Source organism: Malaclemys terrapin, chromosome 12 (genome assembly GCF_027887155.1).
Source record: "Malaclemys terrapin pileata isolate rMalTer1 chromosome 12, rMalTer1.hap1, whole genome shotgun sequence".
NCBI lineage: Eukaryota > Metazoa > Chordata > Testudines > Emydidae > Malaclemys > Malaclemys terrapin.
The window spans coordinates 48,882,959-48,900,878 of NC_071516.1; the positions used below are offsets into that span (position 1 = coordinate 48,882,959).

The 17,920-nt window shown below is 47.7% G+C and overlaps 1 protein-coding gene across 1 annotated transcript; it reads left to right on the plus strand.

Moving 5' to 3' along the window:
* Positions 1–328: 328 nt before the first annotated feature.
* Positions 329–7,863, plus strand: LOC128846256 (Ig heavy chain Mem5-like). The gene is made up of 5 exons (XM_054045244.1): positions 329–383; positions 465–781; positions 4,901–5,188; positions 6,562–6,736; positions 7,805–7,863. Exons 1-5 carry the CDS (start codon positions 329–331, stop codon positions 7,861–7,863), a joined length of 894 nt encoding a protein of 297 aa, XP_053901219.1.
* The last annotated feature ends 10,057 nt before the right edge of the window (positions 7,864–17,920 follow it).

Sequence of the window (17,920 nt, forward strand, 5' to 3'; positions counted from 1 at the left end):
GTGAGTGGGTGATTTAGGAACTAACCCTGCCACTCCTGTCCTGTCTCTAGGGCCCCAGGCAATTCGACAGACCAATGCACAGCTGTGCTGAGCTGAGCGTGTGGTCTCTCTGGGTGTAAAGGGGACCCCTGTCCAAAGGGGACATCACCATATACTGAGCGCTCACCCTCTGCCGCCTCTAATAGCCACCCTGGGAAACCCTCATGCAAATCCCTGCCCCGAGGGCTCCTGTTAAATACCAACCCCTGGTTGTAGGAGCCTCAGTCTCTCCCCAGACACAGAACTTTCTGGTCCTGCCTTCTGGGGAGTTTCTCCATTAGCCGTCACCATGACACTGTCACTGCTCTTCTCCCTTTTCCTACTCGCCGCCCCATCAGGTGAGTGTTTCATGGGATCCTGAGAAACACCAAGGTGGGGAATGCACTGGTTCCAGGAGAGAGTCAGCTCTGTTCTCCTTTCCCCAGGTGTCCTCTCCCAGGTGCAGCTGGTCCAGATCGGCCCGGGGGCAGTGAAGCCCTCAGAGACCCTCAGTATCACCTGTAAGGTTTCTGGTGTCTCTGTCAGCACCAACTATTGGGGCTGGGTCCGACAGCCACCGGGGAAAGGGCTGGAGCGGATGGGGCGCATCCGGAGCACTGCAGACGGAGGCACCACAGATTACAGCTCGGCTTTCAGTAGCCGGATCACCATCACCAGGGACACCTCGAAGGATGAAGTTTATCTCCAGCTCCGCTCGCTGACAGCTGCAGACACCGCCACCTATTACTGCGCCAGAGACACAGTGACACAGAGCAGAGCAGGGCCTGGCACAAAAAGAGGAAGCGAGTTCTGTGCAGACACTCAGGGCCCTTTTACACAAACTTCCCTGCTCCTGGTAGAAGGGGAACGTTCACTCCCCTGGCCATTATTATCACTGGACAGGGGCTGTCACCTCAGAGAACTGAAATGGGTGATGGGAATGATCTACAGCCCTTTGGAACCAATGAAACTCTTGCCTCTGATTTCACACGGCTTCGGTTGTTCTGGCCTTAAGAAGGACTTACACGGTGAGAGCAGATCCACAACTGGAACCAATGGTCACAGATCCACTGGATTCAATATAGCAGCTACCCCTATTTATGCCAGCTGACAATCTGAACCTTTTATTCAAACAGTTAAACACTCCAGTAAACACATGGGAGCTATTCGTCCAATGGGATTTGGGTGCCTAACTCCCTTAGGTTCCTTTGAAAATCCGAGTCTTTCATATGATGAGGTGCCATCTATACATTTAGAACTAGATCATCGTCCCCTTCACAGCCGTGTCTTTTATTCTGGAAAGAATTAAAGCCTCTAGGCTCAGAGTGTAAAAGGTTCCATAGCATTTAATATTCTAGTTAATATTGGATCCCTGCCCCCAAAGACTTTATTATCTAGGTGAAAAACAGGAGACAACAGATGGGAGATCACAAGGAACAAAGAGATAATATTAGTCAGCATGACAGGCACTGGCCTCAGCAAACCACCGATCTAACTGTTCTCTCTCTCTCTCTCCATCTCCCACCTCTACATAGACTCACAAACACACACAGACACGTGTCCCAGCGCAGCGTGCAGGGAAGGGTGAGCTGGAGTGTGTGTGTGTGTGTGTGTGTGTGTATGTGAATCGCCCTTTCACTGAATTTCCATAGCAGGTGGTTGCTGCACTAATTGCTGATACCCACCGCAGCCCCTGCCCGGGAGCCGCCCTGACAGATCCAATTAATTCAGTGGCTGTCTATGTTGAACACTGAGGTGGTACAGGTCAGTCTGAGGGAGTCTCCGGGCTTTTTCACATCCCCGCCGGACTCCAGCAGTGGACTTGTGACAGGACAGCTGGGAATAAACGCGTGTTAAAATCATGTCAGTGTGAACTGCCAACCACACACCATTCCGCTGACTCGCTTATCCACACAGGGGAGAAAATACCTTCCAAAGCGGCTGCAACGAAAGCTAAATGGAGCCAAAGACTCATTATCGCTGGTGTGGGAGGGGAAAGGTCTCTGGTGGACTGGCTGGTAACTGCACATTCACAGGGGGCTGTGGATTCTCTCCGGGTGCAGCCCTGCAGAGAGAGATTTAAACAGGAAACGCTCACCGTTATTTGCGTATCCCCCTCCTTATACCAGACAAAGCTCCTTCCCAGGGGATGAGTTGATGATTCCCTTGTTACTGGGCTAGACGGACCATTGGTCGGACCCAGTCTGGCCGTTCTTCAGTTCTCATGATCTCATGTCTTGGTCTGAGGAGCCAAGAGTAGGAGTGAGACTCGTTACTGGAGAAAAAAGATGGGAAAAGCTTTGAACTCCTTGAGGGTTTAACAGACTCTGGGCCTTGGCTGTTGCTTCAGCAACTTGCTAGATGGCGTATGCTCGGTCTACAGGCCCAGCCCTGACACCCCTGAAGCGGGCACAACTCTCCTCTTCACAGTCAGGGAAATGGCTGTAATTGCTGTCCCGGTTTCACAGCACATAAAGGAACCTGCCCCGCTCTGCCAGGCTTTCTGCGCTCTCACCTCCCCACATGTCCCATGACAGGCAAGAACTGATATTGGAAAGGTGTTTCTTGGTGTCCGGTTCTCAGGGGGAAAAAAGTCGAGAGTCCTCGTCTTCCTGCTCCCCCCTTCTCTCCAGACATCCCCTTCCGTGTTTCTGATATTGTTTTGAAAGCGCGGATTCCATATGTTCACTGCGTGTACAGCGTTGTGTTCCTGCATGGCATGTCTGGGGCGCATCAGCCCGAGAGCAGATCTATCGAAAGGGGAATGAGGGTCCCCAGGCGAGCAGCCAGCAGACAAGGCCTCCAGCCCTGCGCTCTCTGACCCTAATGAACCCCGACACCTCCCTTATGGGGCTGTGGCTTCTCTCTGCACGATCCCAATAAGCCCTGACAGACTTCCTCCCGGTACCCTTACTAGCCCACTGGCCTCAGCGCCAACCTTTGGGAGCTTCCTGTAATTAAGAGCAGCCGGTCCCCGGTTACTATGTTAAATAGCTGGATCTTTACCTCCCCCTGGGACAGCAGCAGAAATTCTGGACTGTGATTGCAGATGTGAGGTGGCTCCTTTAGCCACGAGGCCCCTTTGAAACTCCCAGCCCTGGGCTAGGAGCTGAGTGGTCTCTGCCAGCCCCCTGACAGGCAGGGGCAAAGGGGGCAATTGCCCAGGGGCCTCTCAGCCCAGCGCGGGCACTCAGGTCAGTGGGGACAGTCACCTGACTAAGGGTCCTAAGATCGGGGTCATTGGAACCGCTCAGAGAGACTGGGGCACTGGGAGAAGCAGACGTGGATTGGAGAGAGATGGGGGCAGGAAAGACACAGAACACGACTCCCACTGAATAAGATAGAGCCTAATCCTTCTGTATCGGGGGGTAGCCGTGTTAGTCTGTATCCACAAAAACAACCAGGAGTCCGGTGGCACCTTAAAGACTAACAGCTTTATTTGGGCATAAGCTTTTGTGGGCAAAAATCCCATCTCTTCAGATACAGATACACCGACAGGGAGAGGGGGGTACCCCGGAGATAGATTCTGGCCCTTCTCTCAGCCTGTCATAACTATAAAGGGAAGGGTAACAGCTGTCCTGTGTACAGTACTATAAATCCCTCCTGGCCAGAGACTCCAAAATCCTTTTCCCTGGAAAGGGTTAAGAAGCTCAGGTAACCTGGCTGGCATCTGACCTAAAGGACCAATAAGGGGACAAGATACTTTCAAATATTGGGTGGGGGGAAGACTTTTGTTTGTGTTCTTTGTTTGGGAGTGTGTTCGTTCTGGAACTGAGAGGGACCAGACATCAATCCAGGTTCTCCACATCTTTCTAAGCAAGTCTCTCCTATTTCAAACTTGTAAGTAAATAGCCAGGCAAGGCGTGTTAGTTTTCCTTTGTTTTCTCAACTTGTAAATGTACCTTTTACTAGAGTGTTTATCTTTGTTTGCTGTACTTTGAACCTGAGACTAGAGGGGAGTCCTCTGAGCTCTTTAAGTTTGATTACCCTGTAAGGTTAATTTCCATACTGATTTTACAGAGATGATTTTTACCTTTTTTTCTTTAATTAAAAGCTTTCTTTTTAGAACCTGATTGATTTTTCCTTGTTTTAAGATCCACGGGGTTTGGATCTTGATTCACCAGGAGTTGGTGGGAGGAAGGAGGGGGGATGGTTAATTTCTCCTTGTTTTAGATCCGAGGGGTTTGGATCTGTATTCACCAGGAGTTGGTGGGAGGAAGGAGGGGGGATGGTTAATTTCTCCTTGTTTTAGATCCAAGGGGTTTGGATCTGTATTCACCAGGAGTTGGTGGGAGGAAGGAGGGGGGATGGTTAATTTCTCCTTGTTTTAAGATCCAATGGGTTTGGATCTGTATTCACCAGGGAATTGGTGAAAGGTTTCTCAGGGCTTCCCAGGGAGGGAAAAATTGGGAAATGGTGGCACCGGAACCAGAGCTAAGCTGGTAGTTAAGCTTAGAAGTTTTCATGCAGGCCCCTACATTTGTACCCTAAAGTTCAAAGTGGGGACCCAGCCTTGACACAGCCACACGCAAAGAAACTGAGTTCACTCTAGGAAATAATTGGAGGCTCTTATAAGAAGGGGGATATGCAAATAGCGGTGAGAGTTTCCTGTTTAAAGCTGTCTCTCTCACTTCCACGGCTGCACCCGGACAGACAATCTGCAGCCTCTGTCTCTGGGCAGTCACCAGACAACCCCCCTGAAAACTCTCCTCTCCAAACACAGGGACAATGAGACTTTGGTTATATCTCGTTCTCATTGCAGCAGCATTTGAAGGTATTTTCTCCCTTGCCGTGTGTTGGATAGTCAGGAGATTGTTATTCTGTTTCCCTACATACTCATGTTCCCCATCATTCATCTTTATTCCCAGGTGCACGGTCCCAGGCGCTGGTGGAGTCCGGAGGGGATGTGAAAAAGCCCGGAGACTCTCTCCGCCTCTCCTGCAAAGCCTCCGGGTTCACCTTCAGCAGCTACTGGATGGGCTGGGTCCGTCAGGCTCCCGGGAAGGGACTGGAGTGGCTTGCCTTGATTCACGGTTCTAGTATATACTACAGTGACTCCATAAAAGGGCGATTCACCATCTCCAGAGATGACCCCAACAGTCTGCTGTACCTGCAAATGACCGGCCTGAAGCCCGAGGACACTGCCCGCTATTACTGTGCGAGAGACACAGTGAGGGGAATCCCGATACTGCTCATACAAAAACTCAAGCTGCAGAATCTTCTTTCTGCCATGCGCCGCGTGGGGGCAGCACTTCCACAAACCATCCAGCCCTGGGCACAGGAACGGGATCTACAACCAGAGCGAAAAAACCCTCTCGTCAGGTTGGAGATCTCTGTATTCATATACGATCACGTGTCCATAAAAACTGCAACAACTTGACTATCACATGCTTACACTGGCGCTCATCAGACACTGAAGTAAAACTGCAGACTGCACAAGAGAAATATTTGGGGGACCAATTGTTCAGTGTGAGAATCAGAACTTGGGCTTCCAAAGCTGCCTAAAAGTGATGACTGTGCAAATGCTTTTGTTGTTTGTTGGGGGATGGGTAGAATTGCTCTCAAATCCCTCTGAAAAACAATGAAATGCCAGTGTCGATCTAACACACACTTCAAAGGGTACATCAGGCTCCAAACACCTCTAGACTCAACAGAAAAACAGATTTTCCCCCCGATTCTTCCCTTTTCACTTCTCTCGAAGGGCCTGACCCACAGTCCGCTAACGCCAGAGGTGGGTCTTTCCATTCCCTTCACCAGACTGTAGCTCAGCCCTTACACCTGGAGGTGTGGGAAGTGATTCAAGGGAGCTCTTGGTGAACCTGTATGGTCAGATGGCCCCGCACTCGCTGGGCGCTGTGCAGACACAGAGTTCGCACCAGTCCGACTCCCTCCCTTAGAGCCACTGGCCAAATAACTCCAAGCATTCAGGGAAAGGGTTTGTGTCTCCTATAAGTGGGAGATATTCAAATAGGGGTGAGAGTTTCCTGTTTAAATCTGTCCCTCTCTGCCCAGGCTGCAGCCAGAGACAATCCGCAGCCCTCTGGTGTCTATGCAGTTACCAGCCAAACCCACCTGATAAGTTTCCCCTCCAAAACCAGGGAAAATGAGACTTTGTCTCCATTTCGTTCTCATTGTAGCAGCTCTGGAAGGTATGTTCTCCCCTGAGTGCCCTGAAGAATATTGAGTTGCTGAATATAACATCAATATGCTTTAAAGTGCCTTTATTTACAGGTGGCCGGCCCCAGGTCCAGCTGGTGGGGTCTGGAGGGGGAGTGGAAAAGTCATCTTTGGAGACTACTGGATAAGCTGGGTCTGTCAGGTTCCTGGCAAGGGCCTGGAGTGTATCTAAATAAATATGTGGAGATATACCTATCTCCTAGAACTGGAAGGGACCCTGAAAGGTCATTGAGTCCAGCCCCCGGCCTTCACTAGCAGGACCAAGTACTGATTTTTGCCCTAGATCCCTAGTGCCCCCTCAAGGATTGAACTCACAATGGGTTTAGCAGGCCCATGCTCAAACCACTGAGCTACCCCTCCCCCCAGCCTTGTATAAGCTACTGGGCCGGCAGTACTGTACATTACGCCAGCTCGATCCAAGGCCGATTCACCATCTCCAGGGACAATCCCAACAACCTGCTGTATCTGCAAATGAGCGACCTGGAACTCCAGGACACTGCCCTGTATTACTGTGCCAGACACAAAGTGAGGGGAAGCTGCTGTGAGCTTGGACAAAAACCTATCCAATAGTGAATGGCTATCCAACTACAGAAGCAGTTTCTCCTCCCTTGGTGTTCACACCTCAACTGCTAGCAGAGGACCTCACCCTCCCTGATTGAACTAACCTCGTTATCTCCATACTGATTCTTTCCGGCATATTTATACCTGCCTCTGGAGATTTCCATTAGATGCATCTGATGAAGTGGGCATTCACCCACGAAAGCTTATGCTCCAATACGTCTGTTAGTCTTAAAGGTGCCACAGGACTCTCTGTTGCGTTTTACAGATCCAGACTAACACGGCTACCCCTCTGATATGGGAATAGAAGTGTGATCACAAATATAAATCTCAGTCATGAATAATGATCTCCCTTCAGTGCTGCCTGACTCTTCCCTCGACTCTCTCCTAAAGAGAGACTCCCAGAGACGCTGCTCTCGGCCCACTAATCTCAGTGAGTCTCTACTGGAAAACCTTAACTCTGTCCTCAGACTCCCCCCCCCCCAGTTTCTCCCACCTGCACGCACAGGCGGGCCCCAGACCTACTCCAAAGCACGAGCCAGGCTTGCTCAGATCACGTCCCTGGTGTCATGGATCATTTCAGTGTAGCCGGTCAGTACTGGGAAGGGAAAGGAGCTTCCGTCCCAAATCCCTCCCAGCACCATGGGAAATCTTCCCTCTCCAGGGGGTGGCCCAGCCCAATGGATCCCTGGGACACAACCCTTCCCCAAACACTTACCCCACTGACCGGACGTGGCCTGGTCCCTATGCGTATGGGACGTGCTACCACCAGATCACCTGACAATACCCAGACACTAAGTTCCTGTGAGAGGAAATATAGTCATGGCAGGGAGATGTTCATTCCTCTCAGGGATCCAAAAGTTTAATGATGACCCCAGCTCCCTTGGCTGCACAGACACCCAGGACAGGACAGTCTGACTCCTCACCCGGAGCCCTAGGGTGAGTCAATCAGACCAACCACTGGAAGGAGGCGTATGTGTCTCTTTTAAGGCGGGGGTATGTAAATGAGGGTGCGAGTTTCCTGTTTAAATCTGTCCCTCCCTCTGTCCAGGCTGCACCCAGAGACCTGATGCCACCAGCATCTGTGCAGTTATCAGCCATTCCCCATGAAAAATTTCCCCTTGAACACCAGGATGGAAAAATGAGATTTTTGCTTCTTTTAATTTTCATTGTTACAGCTGTGGAAGGTATTTTCCTTCTCTGAAGAACTGGCAGAGTTAAAAAACGTGTTTTTGCTGTTTTTATGCCAATATTTATAACCTGTCTTTATTTGCAGGTGTCTGGTCACAGGTGGTGCTGGAGGAGTCTGGAGGGGGTGTGAAAAAGCCCAGAGACCCTCTCCCGCACAGCCTCTGGCTTTACCTTCAGCAGCTCCTGGATGAGTTGGGTCCAATAGTCAGGGCCAATCAAGGGGGTTGAAGGGTCATTTGGCCTAGCCCTCACGCTCAAAGGGAGCCTCAAATTTAGACACTTGTTAATTTTTTGGCATTTCATAAGTTTCACAACTTGTTTTTATGTGCATTCCTATCGGACCAAAATGTGAAAAAATCTCTCAGCTTAGAGTTGCAAGGCAACCTGGTCACCTGGCCTCCACCTCTTTCTTTGTTCTGCAACTCATCCCAGCCAGCTGGCTTCTTGCAGCAGGTATGTCCTGGCCATCAGTTGCTGGGATACAGAATTTATGGCCATTGTCTGGGCCCAAGCAGCTAGACAGCAGTCACACCTGCCCTTTCGGGGTCTCTGCAAAGATTAAACACCCTTGTCCCACCACCTAGATCAGTTGTCCCAAAACTTTTGAGGGTCATGCACCCGTTACCCTTGTCCATGCCCCTGCAAGCCATGGCTGGGAGTGGGGCCACAGCTATGGGGGAAGGGACGCGGACAGATGTAAAAAGAAGAACAGGAGTACTTGGGGCACCTTAGAGACTAACAAATTTATTAGAGCATAAGCTTTCGTGGACTACAGCCCACTTCTTCGGATGCATATAGAATGGAACATATAATGAGGAGATATATATACACACATACAGAGAGCATAAACAGGTGGGAGTTGTCTTACTAACTCTGAGAGGCCAATTAATTAAGAGAAAAAAAAAAAAAAACTTTTGAAGTGATAATCAAGCTAGCCGAGTACAGACAGTGTGATAAGAAGTGTGAGAATACTTACAAGGGGAGATAGTCAACGTTTGTAATGGCTCAGCCATTCCCAGTCCTTATTCAAACCGGAGTTGATTGTGTCTAGTTTGCATATCAATTCTAGCTCTGCAGTCTCTCTTTGGAGTCTGTTTTTGAAGTTTTTCTGTTGTAATATAGCCACCCGCAGGTCTGTCACTGAATGACCAGACAGGTTAAAGTGTTCTCCCACTGGTTTTTGAGTATTTTGATTCCTGATGTCAGATTTGTGTCCATTAATTCTTTTGCGTAGAGACTGTCCAGTTTGGCCAATGTACATGGCAGAGGGGCATTGCTGGCACATGATGGCATAGATCACATTGGTAGATGTGCAGGTGAACGAGCCCCTGATGGTATGGCTGATGTGATTAGGTCCTATGATGATGTCACTTGAATAGATATGTGGACAGAGTTGGCATCGGGGTTTGTTACAAGGATAGGTTCCTGGGTTAGTGGTTTTGTTCAGTGATGTGTGGTTGCTGGTGAGTATTTGCTTTAGGTTGGGGGGTTGTCTGTAAGCGAGGACAGGTCTGTCTCCCAAGATCTGTGAGAGTAAAGGATCATCTTTCAGGATAGGTTGTAGATCTCTGATGATGCGCTGGAGAGGTTTTAGTTGGGGGCTGAAGGTGACAGCTAGTGGTGTTCTGTTATTTTCTTTGTTGGGCCTGTCTTGTAGGAGGTGACTTCTGGGTACTCGTCTGGCTCTGTCAATCTGTTTTTTCACTTCAGCAGGTGGGTATTGTAGTTTTAAGAATGCTTGATAGAGATCTTGTAGGTGCTTGTCTCTATCCGAGGGATTGGAGCAAATGCGGTTATATCTTAGAGCTTGGCTGTAGACAATGGATCGTGTGGTGTGTCCTGGATGGAAGCTGGAGGCATGTAGGTAAGTGTAGCGGTCAGTAGGTTTCCGGTATAGGGTGGTATTGATGTGACCATCGCTTATTAGCACAGTAGTGTCCAGGAAATGGACCGCTTGTGTGGATTGATCTAGGCTGAGGTTGATGGTGGGATGGAAATTATTGAAATCATGGTGAAATTCCTCAAGGGCTTCTTTTCCATGGGTCCAGATGATGAAGATGTCATCAATGTAGCGCAAGTAGAGTAGGGGCGTTAGGGGACGAGAGCTAAGGAAGCGTTGTTCTAAGTCAGCCATAAAAATGTTGGCATATTGTGGGGCCATGCGGGTACCCATAGCAGTGCCGCTGACTTGAAGGTATATATTGTCCCCAAATGTGAAATAGTTGTGGGTGAGGACAAAATCACAAAGTTCAGCCACCAGGTTAGCTGTGACATTATCAGGGATACTGTTCCTGATAGCTTGTAGTCCATCTTTGTGTGGAATATTGGTGTAGAGGGCTTCTACGTCCATAGTGGCCAGGATGGTGTTTTCTGGAAGATCACCGATGGATTGTAGTTTCCTCAGGAAGTCAGTGGTGTCTCGAAGATAGCTGGGAGTGCTGGTAGCGTAGGGTCTTAGGACAGAGTCTACATAACCAGACAAGCCTGATGTTAGGGTGCCAATGCCTGAGATGATGGGGCGTCCAGGATATCCAGGTTTATGGATCTTGGGTAGCAAATAGAATACCCCTGGTCGGGGTTCTAGGCATGTGTCTGTACGGATTTGTTCCTGTGCTTTGTCAGGGAGTTTTTTTAGCAGATGGTGTAGTTTCTTTAGGTAATCCTCAGTGGGATCAGAGGATAATGGCCTGTAGAATGTGGTGTTAGAGAGCTGTCTAGCAGCCTCCTGGTCATATTCCAATTTATTCATGATGACGACAGCACCTCCTTTGTCAGCCTTTTTGATTATGATGTCAGGGTTGTTTCTGAGGCTGTAGATGGCGTTGTGTTCAGCATGGCTGAGGTTATGTGGCAAGTGATGTTGCTTTTCCACAATTTCAGCCTTTGCACGTCGACGGAAGCAATCTATGTAGAAATCCAGTCTGTTGTTTCGACCGTCCGGAGGAGTCCATGCAGAATCCTTTTTTTTTGTAGTGCTGGTAGGGAGGATTCTGTGGGTTAGTATGCTGTTCAGAGGTATGTTGGAAATATTCTTTGAGTCGGAGACGTCGAAAGTAGGATTCTAGGTCACCGCAGAACTGTATCATATTCATGGGTCTGGAGGGACAAAAGGAGAGGCCCCGAGATAGGACAGACTCTTCTGCTGGGCTAAGAGTATAGCTGGAAAGATTAACAATATTGCTGGGTGGGTTAAGGAAACTACTGTTGTGGCTGCTTGTGGCATGTAGCAGTTTAGATAGTTTAGTGTCCTTTTTCCTTTGTAGAGAGGCAAAGTTTGTCTTGTAAATGGCTTGTCTAGTTTTTGTAAAGTCTATCCATGAGGAAGTTTGTATGGACAGATGTAAGGGGGCTGAGGCAGGGGCCACAGCTGGGGGTGGGGGCCAAAACTGGCAGTGGAGCCCCAGCTTTAGGGCTGGGAGTGGAGCCCTGGGAGCGGAGCCTGCATCCAGGGCCAGCAACTGGGGCTGGGGTCAGGAGCAGAGCTGGGTGGCGCTCCCTCCTCACCCCCCGTGGGGACTGGCCCAGGCCCCAGTTGCAATCCCCTGAATGTTACTCCATTCCACCTGGTGGGATTCACCCCACATTTTGGACCACTGACCTAGATAGTCTTGCAACAAATAGGGGAAACTGAGGTATACACAATATGATACAAAATGTTCAGAAAATTTCCACTTCATCACAGGGGTGTCAGTGGGGTCTGAGCTGGGCAGCAGCACAGGGAAGGTGGGGAGGTTTCGCTTTTGAAAATTAAAACTGCAAAACATACCCCTGTGTTCCAGCAAAACCCTCTCATTTATCCCTTAACGCCCCCTCCCCATGAAAATCTCCACCCCTGGCCTGGCACACAGAGACCCCCTCACTCCAAGGCAGATTTTTAACTTTTCTCACTTTTCCTTGGCCTGTATAAACATTCTTTCCATCAAAATGATCAAGGGTTTTTAAAATTAGAATAAGAGAACAAACTAACTCAAAACCAAAGAAACCACTATCAATCTCCCCAACACACACAGTTTGGGTCTGAACTTCTCTAATGAAATTTTAATGCAATAAAACTCAGACTGCTATTGTCCAGAAAACAAACCCAAACCTCCCATGCAGTACCTAGGATATCTATTACTGAATCACCAACGCTTCAGCTACTTTTGTGAGATTTCCGGCTGCCCAATATTGCTGGTATTCCAGAGGAGCAATTCTTGACTCCAGTAAGCATTTATCTCAGTCTCGTTCTGTGTATCACAGGTTTCTCTAGGACAGCGGTTCTCAAACTGGGGTCACTGCTTGTGTAGGGAAAGCCCCTGGCGGGCTGGCCGGTTTGTTTATCTGCCCCGTCTGCAGGTCCAGCCAATCCCTCATCCCGCACCGCTTCCCGCAGCCCCCATTGGCCTGCAGTGGCGAACCGCGGCCAGTGGGAGCCGTGATCAGCCGGACCTGCAGACGGGGCAGGTAAACAAACCGTCCCGGCCCGCCAGGGGCTTTCCCTACACAAGCGGCAGCCCCAGATTGAGAACCGCTGCTCTAGGAAAGGGCAGTGAATGGTTCTAGGGTCCAGGAATCCTCATTCAAATCAAGCTAGAACCTGAGAAGCCTTTCCCAGGTTGTGGGAGGGGAGACATTTCAAAGCTCTCTGAGCTCTAGCACGTGGCTAAATAAAGAGAAAAGGCCTCATATTCTCCCTCTGCTTTCAGTGCTGGGTTTACTCCTTGACTTCAAGTCTGGGCATTGTGTTGTTTATCAGTTTATCTGGAATTGGTGGCTGGCTTTGTAAACAGCTGTGATGGCTGAGTGGTAAAGGCTTTGGGCTAGAAAAGCTGTGGGTTTTCCCTGTGAAGGTTCAAACCATTGTCAGAGCAAAGATTGGATTTTGGACATGCTTTTTCAGGACAATAAAGCTGTACAACCTCGTGATATATTCTCATTTTACTCCCCCTCTCAAGGAAACCCTCTCATGGATCAATAACTGGTTAAAATGTAGGAAACAAAGGGTAGGAATAAATGGTCAGTTTTCAGGATGGAAAAAGGTAAATAATGGTGTCTGTACTGGGACCAATACTGAATTGCAACATATTCATGAATGATCTGGAAAAAGGGGTAAACAGTGAGGAGGCAAAATTTGCAGATGATCCAAAACTACACAGGATAGTTAAGTCCAAAGCAGACTGGGAAGAGTTACAAAGAGATTTCACAAATCTGGGTGACTGGGCAACAAAATGGCAGATGAAATTCAATGTTGATAATTACAAAGTAATGCACGTTGGAAACCATAATCCAACTATACATATAAAATGACAGGGTCTAAAATAGCTGTTACCACTCAAGAAAGAGATCTTGGAGTCATGGTGGTTAGTTCTCTGAAAACATCCACTCCATGTGCAGTAACAGTCAAAAAAGTGAATAGAATGTTGGGAATCAGTAGGAAAGGGATAGATAATAAGACAGAAAATATCATGTTGCCTCTCTATAAATCCATGGTACGCCCACATCTTGAATACTGCGTGCAAATGTGGTTGCCCCATTTCAGAAAAGATATATTGATTTGGACAAGATTCAGAAAAGGGCAACAAAAATGATTAGGGGTATAGAGCGTCTGCCATATGAGGAGACATTAATACGATTGGGACTTTTCAGCTTGGAAAAAAAATGACTAAGGGGGGATATGATAGAGCTCTATAAATTCATGACTGGTGTGGAGAAAGTAAATAAGAAAGTGTTATTTGCTCCTTCTCATGACACAAGAACTAGGGGTCACCAAATTAAATTAATAGGCAGCACATTTAAAACAAACAAAAGGACATATTTTTTTCACACAATGCACAGTCAACCTGTGGAACTCCTTGCCAGAGGATGTTGTGAAGGCCAAGACTATAACAAGGTTCAAAAAAAGAACTAGATAAATTCATGGAGGACAGGTCCATCAATGGCTATTAGCCAGAATGGATAGGGATGGTGTCCCTAGTCTCTGTTTGCCAGGAGCTGGGAATGGGCAACAGATCACTTGATGATTACCTGTTCTGTTCATTCCTTCTGAAGCATCTGACATTGGCCACTATGGGAAGACAAGTTTCAGAGTAACAGCCGTGTTAGTCTGTATCCGCAAAAAGAAGAACAGGAGTACTTGTGGCACCTTAGAGACTAACAAATTTATTAGAGCATAAGCTTTCGTGGACTACAGCCCACTTCTTCGGATGCATATAGAATGGAACATATAATGAGGAGATATATATACACACATACAGAGAGCATAAACAGGTGGGAGTTGTCTTACTAACTCTGAGAGGCCAATTAATTAAGAGAAAAAAAAAAAAAACTTTTGAAGTGATAATCAAGCTAGCCGAGTACAGACAGTGTGATAAGAAGTGTGAGAGTACTTACAAGGGGAGATAGTCAACGTTTGTAATGGCTCAGCCATTCCCAGTCCTTATTCAAACCGGAGTTGATTGTGTCTAGTTTGCATATCAATTCTAGCTCTGTAGTCTCTCTTTGGAGTCTGTTTTTGAAGTTTTTCTGTTGTAATATAGCCACCCGCAGGTCTGTCACTGAATGACCAGACAGGTTAAAGTGTTCTCCCACTGGTTTTTGAGTATTTTGATTCCTGATGTCAGATTTGTGTCCATTAATTCTTTTGCGTAGAGACTGTCCAGTTTGGCCAATGTACATGGCAGAGGGGCATTGCTGGCACATGATGGCATAGATCACATTGGTAGATGTGCAGGTGAACGAGCCCCTGATGGTATGGCTGATGTGATTAGGTCCTATGATGATGTCACTTGAATAGATATGTGGACAGAGTTGGCATCGGGGTTTGTTACAAGGATAGGTTCCTGGGTTAGTGGTTTTGTTCAGTGATGTGTGGTTGCTGGTGAGTATTTGCTTTAGGTTGGGGGGTTGTCTGTAAGCGAGGACAGGTCTGTCTCCCAAGATCTGTGAGAGTAAAGGATCATCTTTCAGGATAGGTTGTAGATCTCTGATGATGCGCTGGAGAGGTTTTAGTTGGGGGCTGAAGGTGACAGCTAGTGGTGTTCTGTTATTTTCTTTGTTGGGCCTGTCTTGTAGGAGGTGACTTCTGGGTACTCGTCTGGCTCTGTCAATCTGTTTTTTCACTTCAGCAGGTGGGTATTGTAGTTTTAAGAATGCTTGATAGAGATCTTGTAGGTGCTTGTCTCTATCCGAGGGATTGGAGCAAATGCGGTTATATCTTAGAGCTTGGCTGTAGACAATGGATCGTGTGGTGTGTCCTGGATGGAAGCTGGAGGCATGTAGGTAAGTGTAGCGGTCAGTAGGTTTCCGGTATAGGGTGGTATTGATGTGACCATCGCTTATTAGCACAGTAGTGTCCAGGAAATGGACCGCTTGTGTGGATTGATCTAGGCTGAGGTTGATGGTGGGATGGAAATTATTGAAATCATGGTGAAATTCCTCAAGGGCTTCTTTTCCATGGGTCCAGATGATGAAGATGTCATCAATGTAGCGCAAGTAGAGTAGGGGCGTTAGGGGACGAGAGCTAAGGAAGCGTTGTTCTAAGTCAGCCATAAAAATGTTGGCATATTGTGGGGCCATGCGGGTACCCATAGCAGTGCCGCTGACTTGAAGGTATATATTGTCCCCAAATGTGAAATAGTTGTGGGTGAGGACAAAATCACAAAGTTCAGCCACCAGGTTAGCTGTGACATTATCAGGGATACTGTTCCTGATAGCTTGTAGTCCATCTTTGTGTGGAATATTGGTGTAGAGGGCTTCTACGTCCATAGTGGCCAGGATGGTGTTTTCTGGAAGATCACCGATGGATTGTAGTTTCCTCAGGAAGTCAGTGGTGTCTCGAAGATAGCTGGGAGTGCTGGTAGCGTAGAGTCTTAGGACAGAGTCTACATAACCAGACAAGCCTGATGTTAGGGTGCCAATGCCTGAGATGATGGGGCGTCCAGGATATCCAGGTTTATGGATCTTGGGTAGCAAATAGAATACCCCTGGTCGGGGTTCTAGGCATGGGTCTGTACGGATTTGTTCCTGTGCTTTGTCAGGGAGTTTTTTTAGCAGATGGTGTAGTTTCTTTAGGTAATCCTCAGTGGGATCAGAGGATAATGGCCTGTAGAATGTGGTGTTAGAGAGCTGTCTAGCAGCCTCCTGGTCATATTCCAATTTATTCATGATGACGACAGCACCTCCTTTGTCAGCCTTTTTGATTATGATGTCAGGGTTGTTTCTGAGGCTGTAGATGGCGTTGTGTTCAGCATGGCTGAGGTTATGTGGCAAGTGATGTTGCTTTTCCACAACTTCCAAAGAGAGACTGCAGAGCTAGAATTGATATGCATACTAGACACAATCAACTCCGGTTTGAATAAGGACTGGGAATGGCTGAGCCATTACAAACGTTGACTATCTCCCCTTGTAAGTACTCTCACACTTCTTATCACACTATCTGTACTCGGCTAGCTTGATTATCACTTCAAAAGTTTTTTTTTTTTTTTTCTCTTAATTAATTGGCCTCTCAGAGTTAGTAAGACAACTCCCACCTGTTTATGCTCTCTGTATGTGTGTATATATATCTCCTCATTATATGTTCCATTCTATATGCATCCGAAGAAGTGGGCTGTAGTCCACGAAAGCTTATGCTCTAATAAATTTGTTAGTCTCTAAGGTGCCACAAGTACTCCTGTTCTTCTTTTTATGGGAAGACAGGATACTGGGCTAGATGGACCTTTGGTCTGACTCAGTATGGCCATTCTTATGTCCTTATGCTCCTTTCATATAGATGTCTGGCATTCTGCCTCACAATGTGTCCCTGAGGTTTCAGCCAAAAAGCCCCAGATGGGCAAACACTTCGGAGTCCTCAAGCCTCTGCCACCCATGTAGTGCCCTATGGCTAATCCCTGACCCTTGATGCTGCTCCTTTCTATAGCATGTGAAAGGAGCGGAGGCAGTGAAGGAGTCTTCTGGGGACACAGATCCGAGGCTTTGGGAGAGTGAAGGGCAAAAATCCAATTGCTCTGTTTGTAAAACCCTGACCATAGGCCCTGTCAGCAACCTTTCACATAGACCCAAAGTCCAAAGCTTGGTTTGAGCTGGGGGCCTAGCCCACCAAGAACAATATTAGCTAAGAGAAGCTGAACAAACATGAGACAATCTTGCTTTTTACTAAGATAAGCATGGTCAGCAAAACTCCAGATGGGGAGCGGTAATTGGTGTCCTTATCAGAATCTAGAGACATACCAAAGTATTGAAAGGGGCCTCTATGTCCACTCCTTCTGCAGGAAAAGATAACGAATACCCTCCCCACATACCAACCTTGAGTTCATGGAGAGGGTCAAGCATGTCAGTATGAGATATGGTGCACCCCCTCCCTCCCAGATGCCAGTGTTAGCCTTTAGAAACACAATGGAGGCACCCTGAAAAACAATTTCTATTGCCATGTACTTTTCAATGTCTTTTTGCTTTAACCCCCAGGAATGTACCTGTTGGACCACCAGAAGAGCTACCTCATCCCTATGGACCCCAAATCAGAATTCAACATCTATATTATATAATTATACACTTTATACATTGTTTAAGGGAAAACACCTGTGTACTAACAGTATGTAAGTATAAGTATATTAACCTGAAACCTTGGGTGGAGCCATTATGTAATCTTCTAGACTATTGGCTACTGTGCTTATCTTGTCTTGCTGCTAGACCTATCCCGGGGCTTGGGACCTCCCACCCCGTCGCTCCCCTCCACCCATGAATATTCTATATAAGCTATTGTAATCAACTGCTTGGCAGTGTCTCTGAGCCTAATAAGCAAAGTGACACTCCGCCAGCGCTGTGCGTAATAAACCCATGTGCTTGATTCTACACACTGTCCATTTTGTTCTTTCAGAAAGACAGATTGTCTGAGCCAGCAGAGTGCTGTAAACCATGCAGCCACCCCCTTAATCAGGAGGCAGTTCCAGCTCTGAGTCTGGGCTACCAGGATCCCTCTCACAGAGCAGGGTGGCCACAGATG

What these genes read in the sequence shown, in the direction of transcription:
- LOC128846256 (XM_054045244.1), top strand. Translation starts at nt 329, where the DNA reads ATGACACTGTCACTGCTCTTCTCCCTTTTCCTACTCGCCGCCCCATCA. An exon ending in ATTACTGCGCCAGAGACACA is followed by an intron (nt 782 to 4,900) that starts GTGACACAGAGC and finishes GCACGGTCCCAG; the next exon opens with GCGCTGGTGGAGTCCGGAGG. An exon ending in ATTACTGTGCGAGAGACACA is followed by an intron (nt 5,189 to 6,561) that starts GTGAGGGGAATC and finishes CCCTCCCCCCAG; the next exon opens with CCTTGTATAAGCTACTGGGC.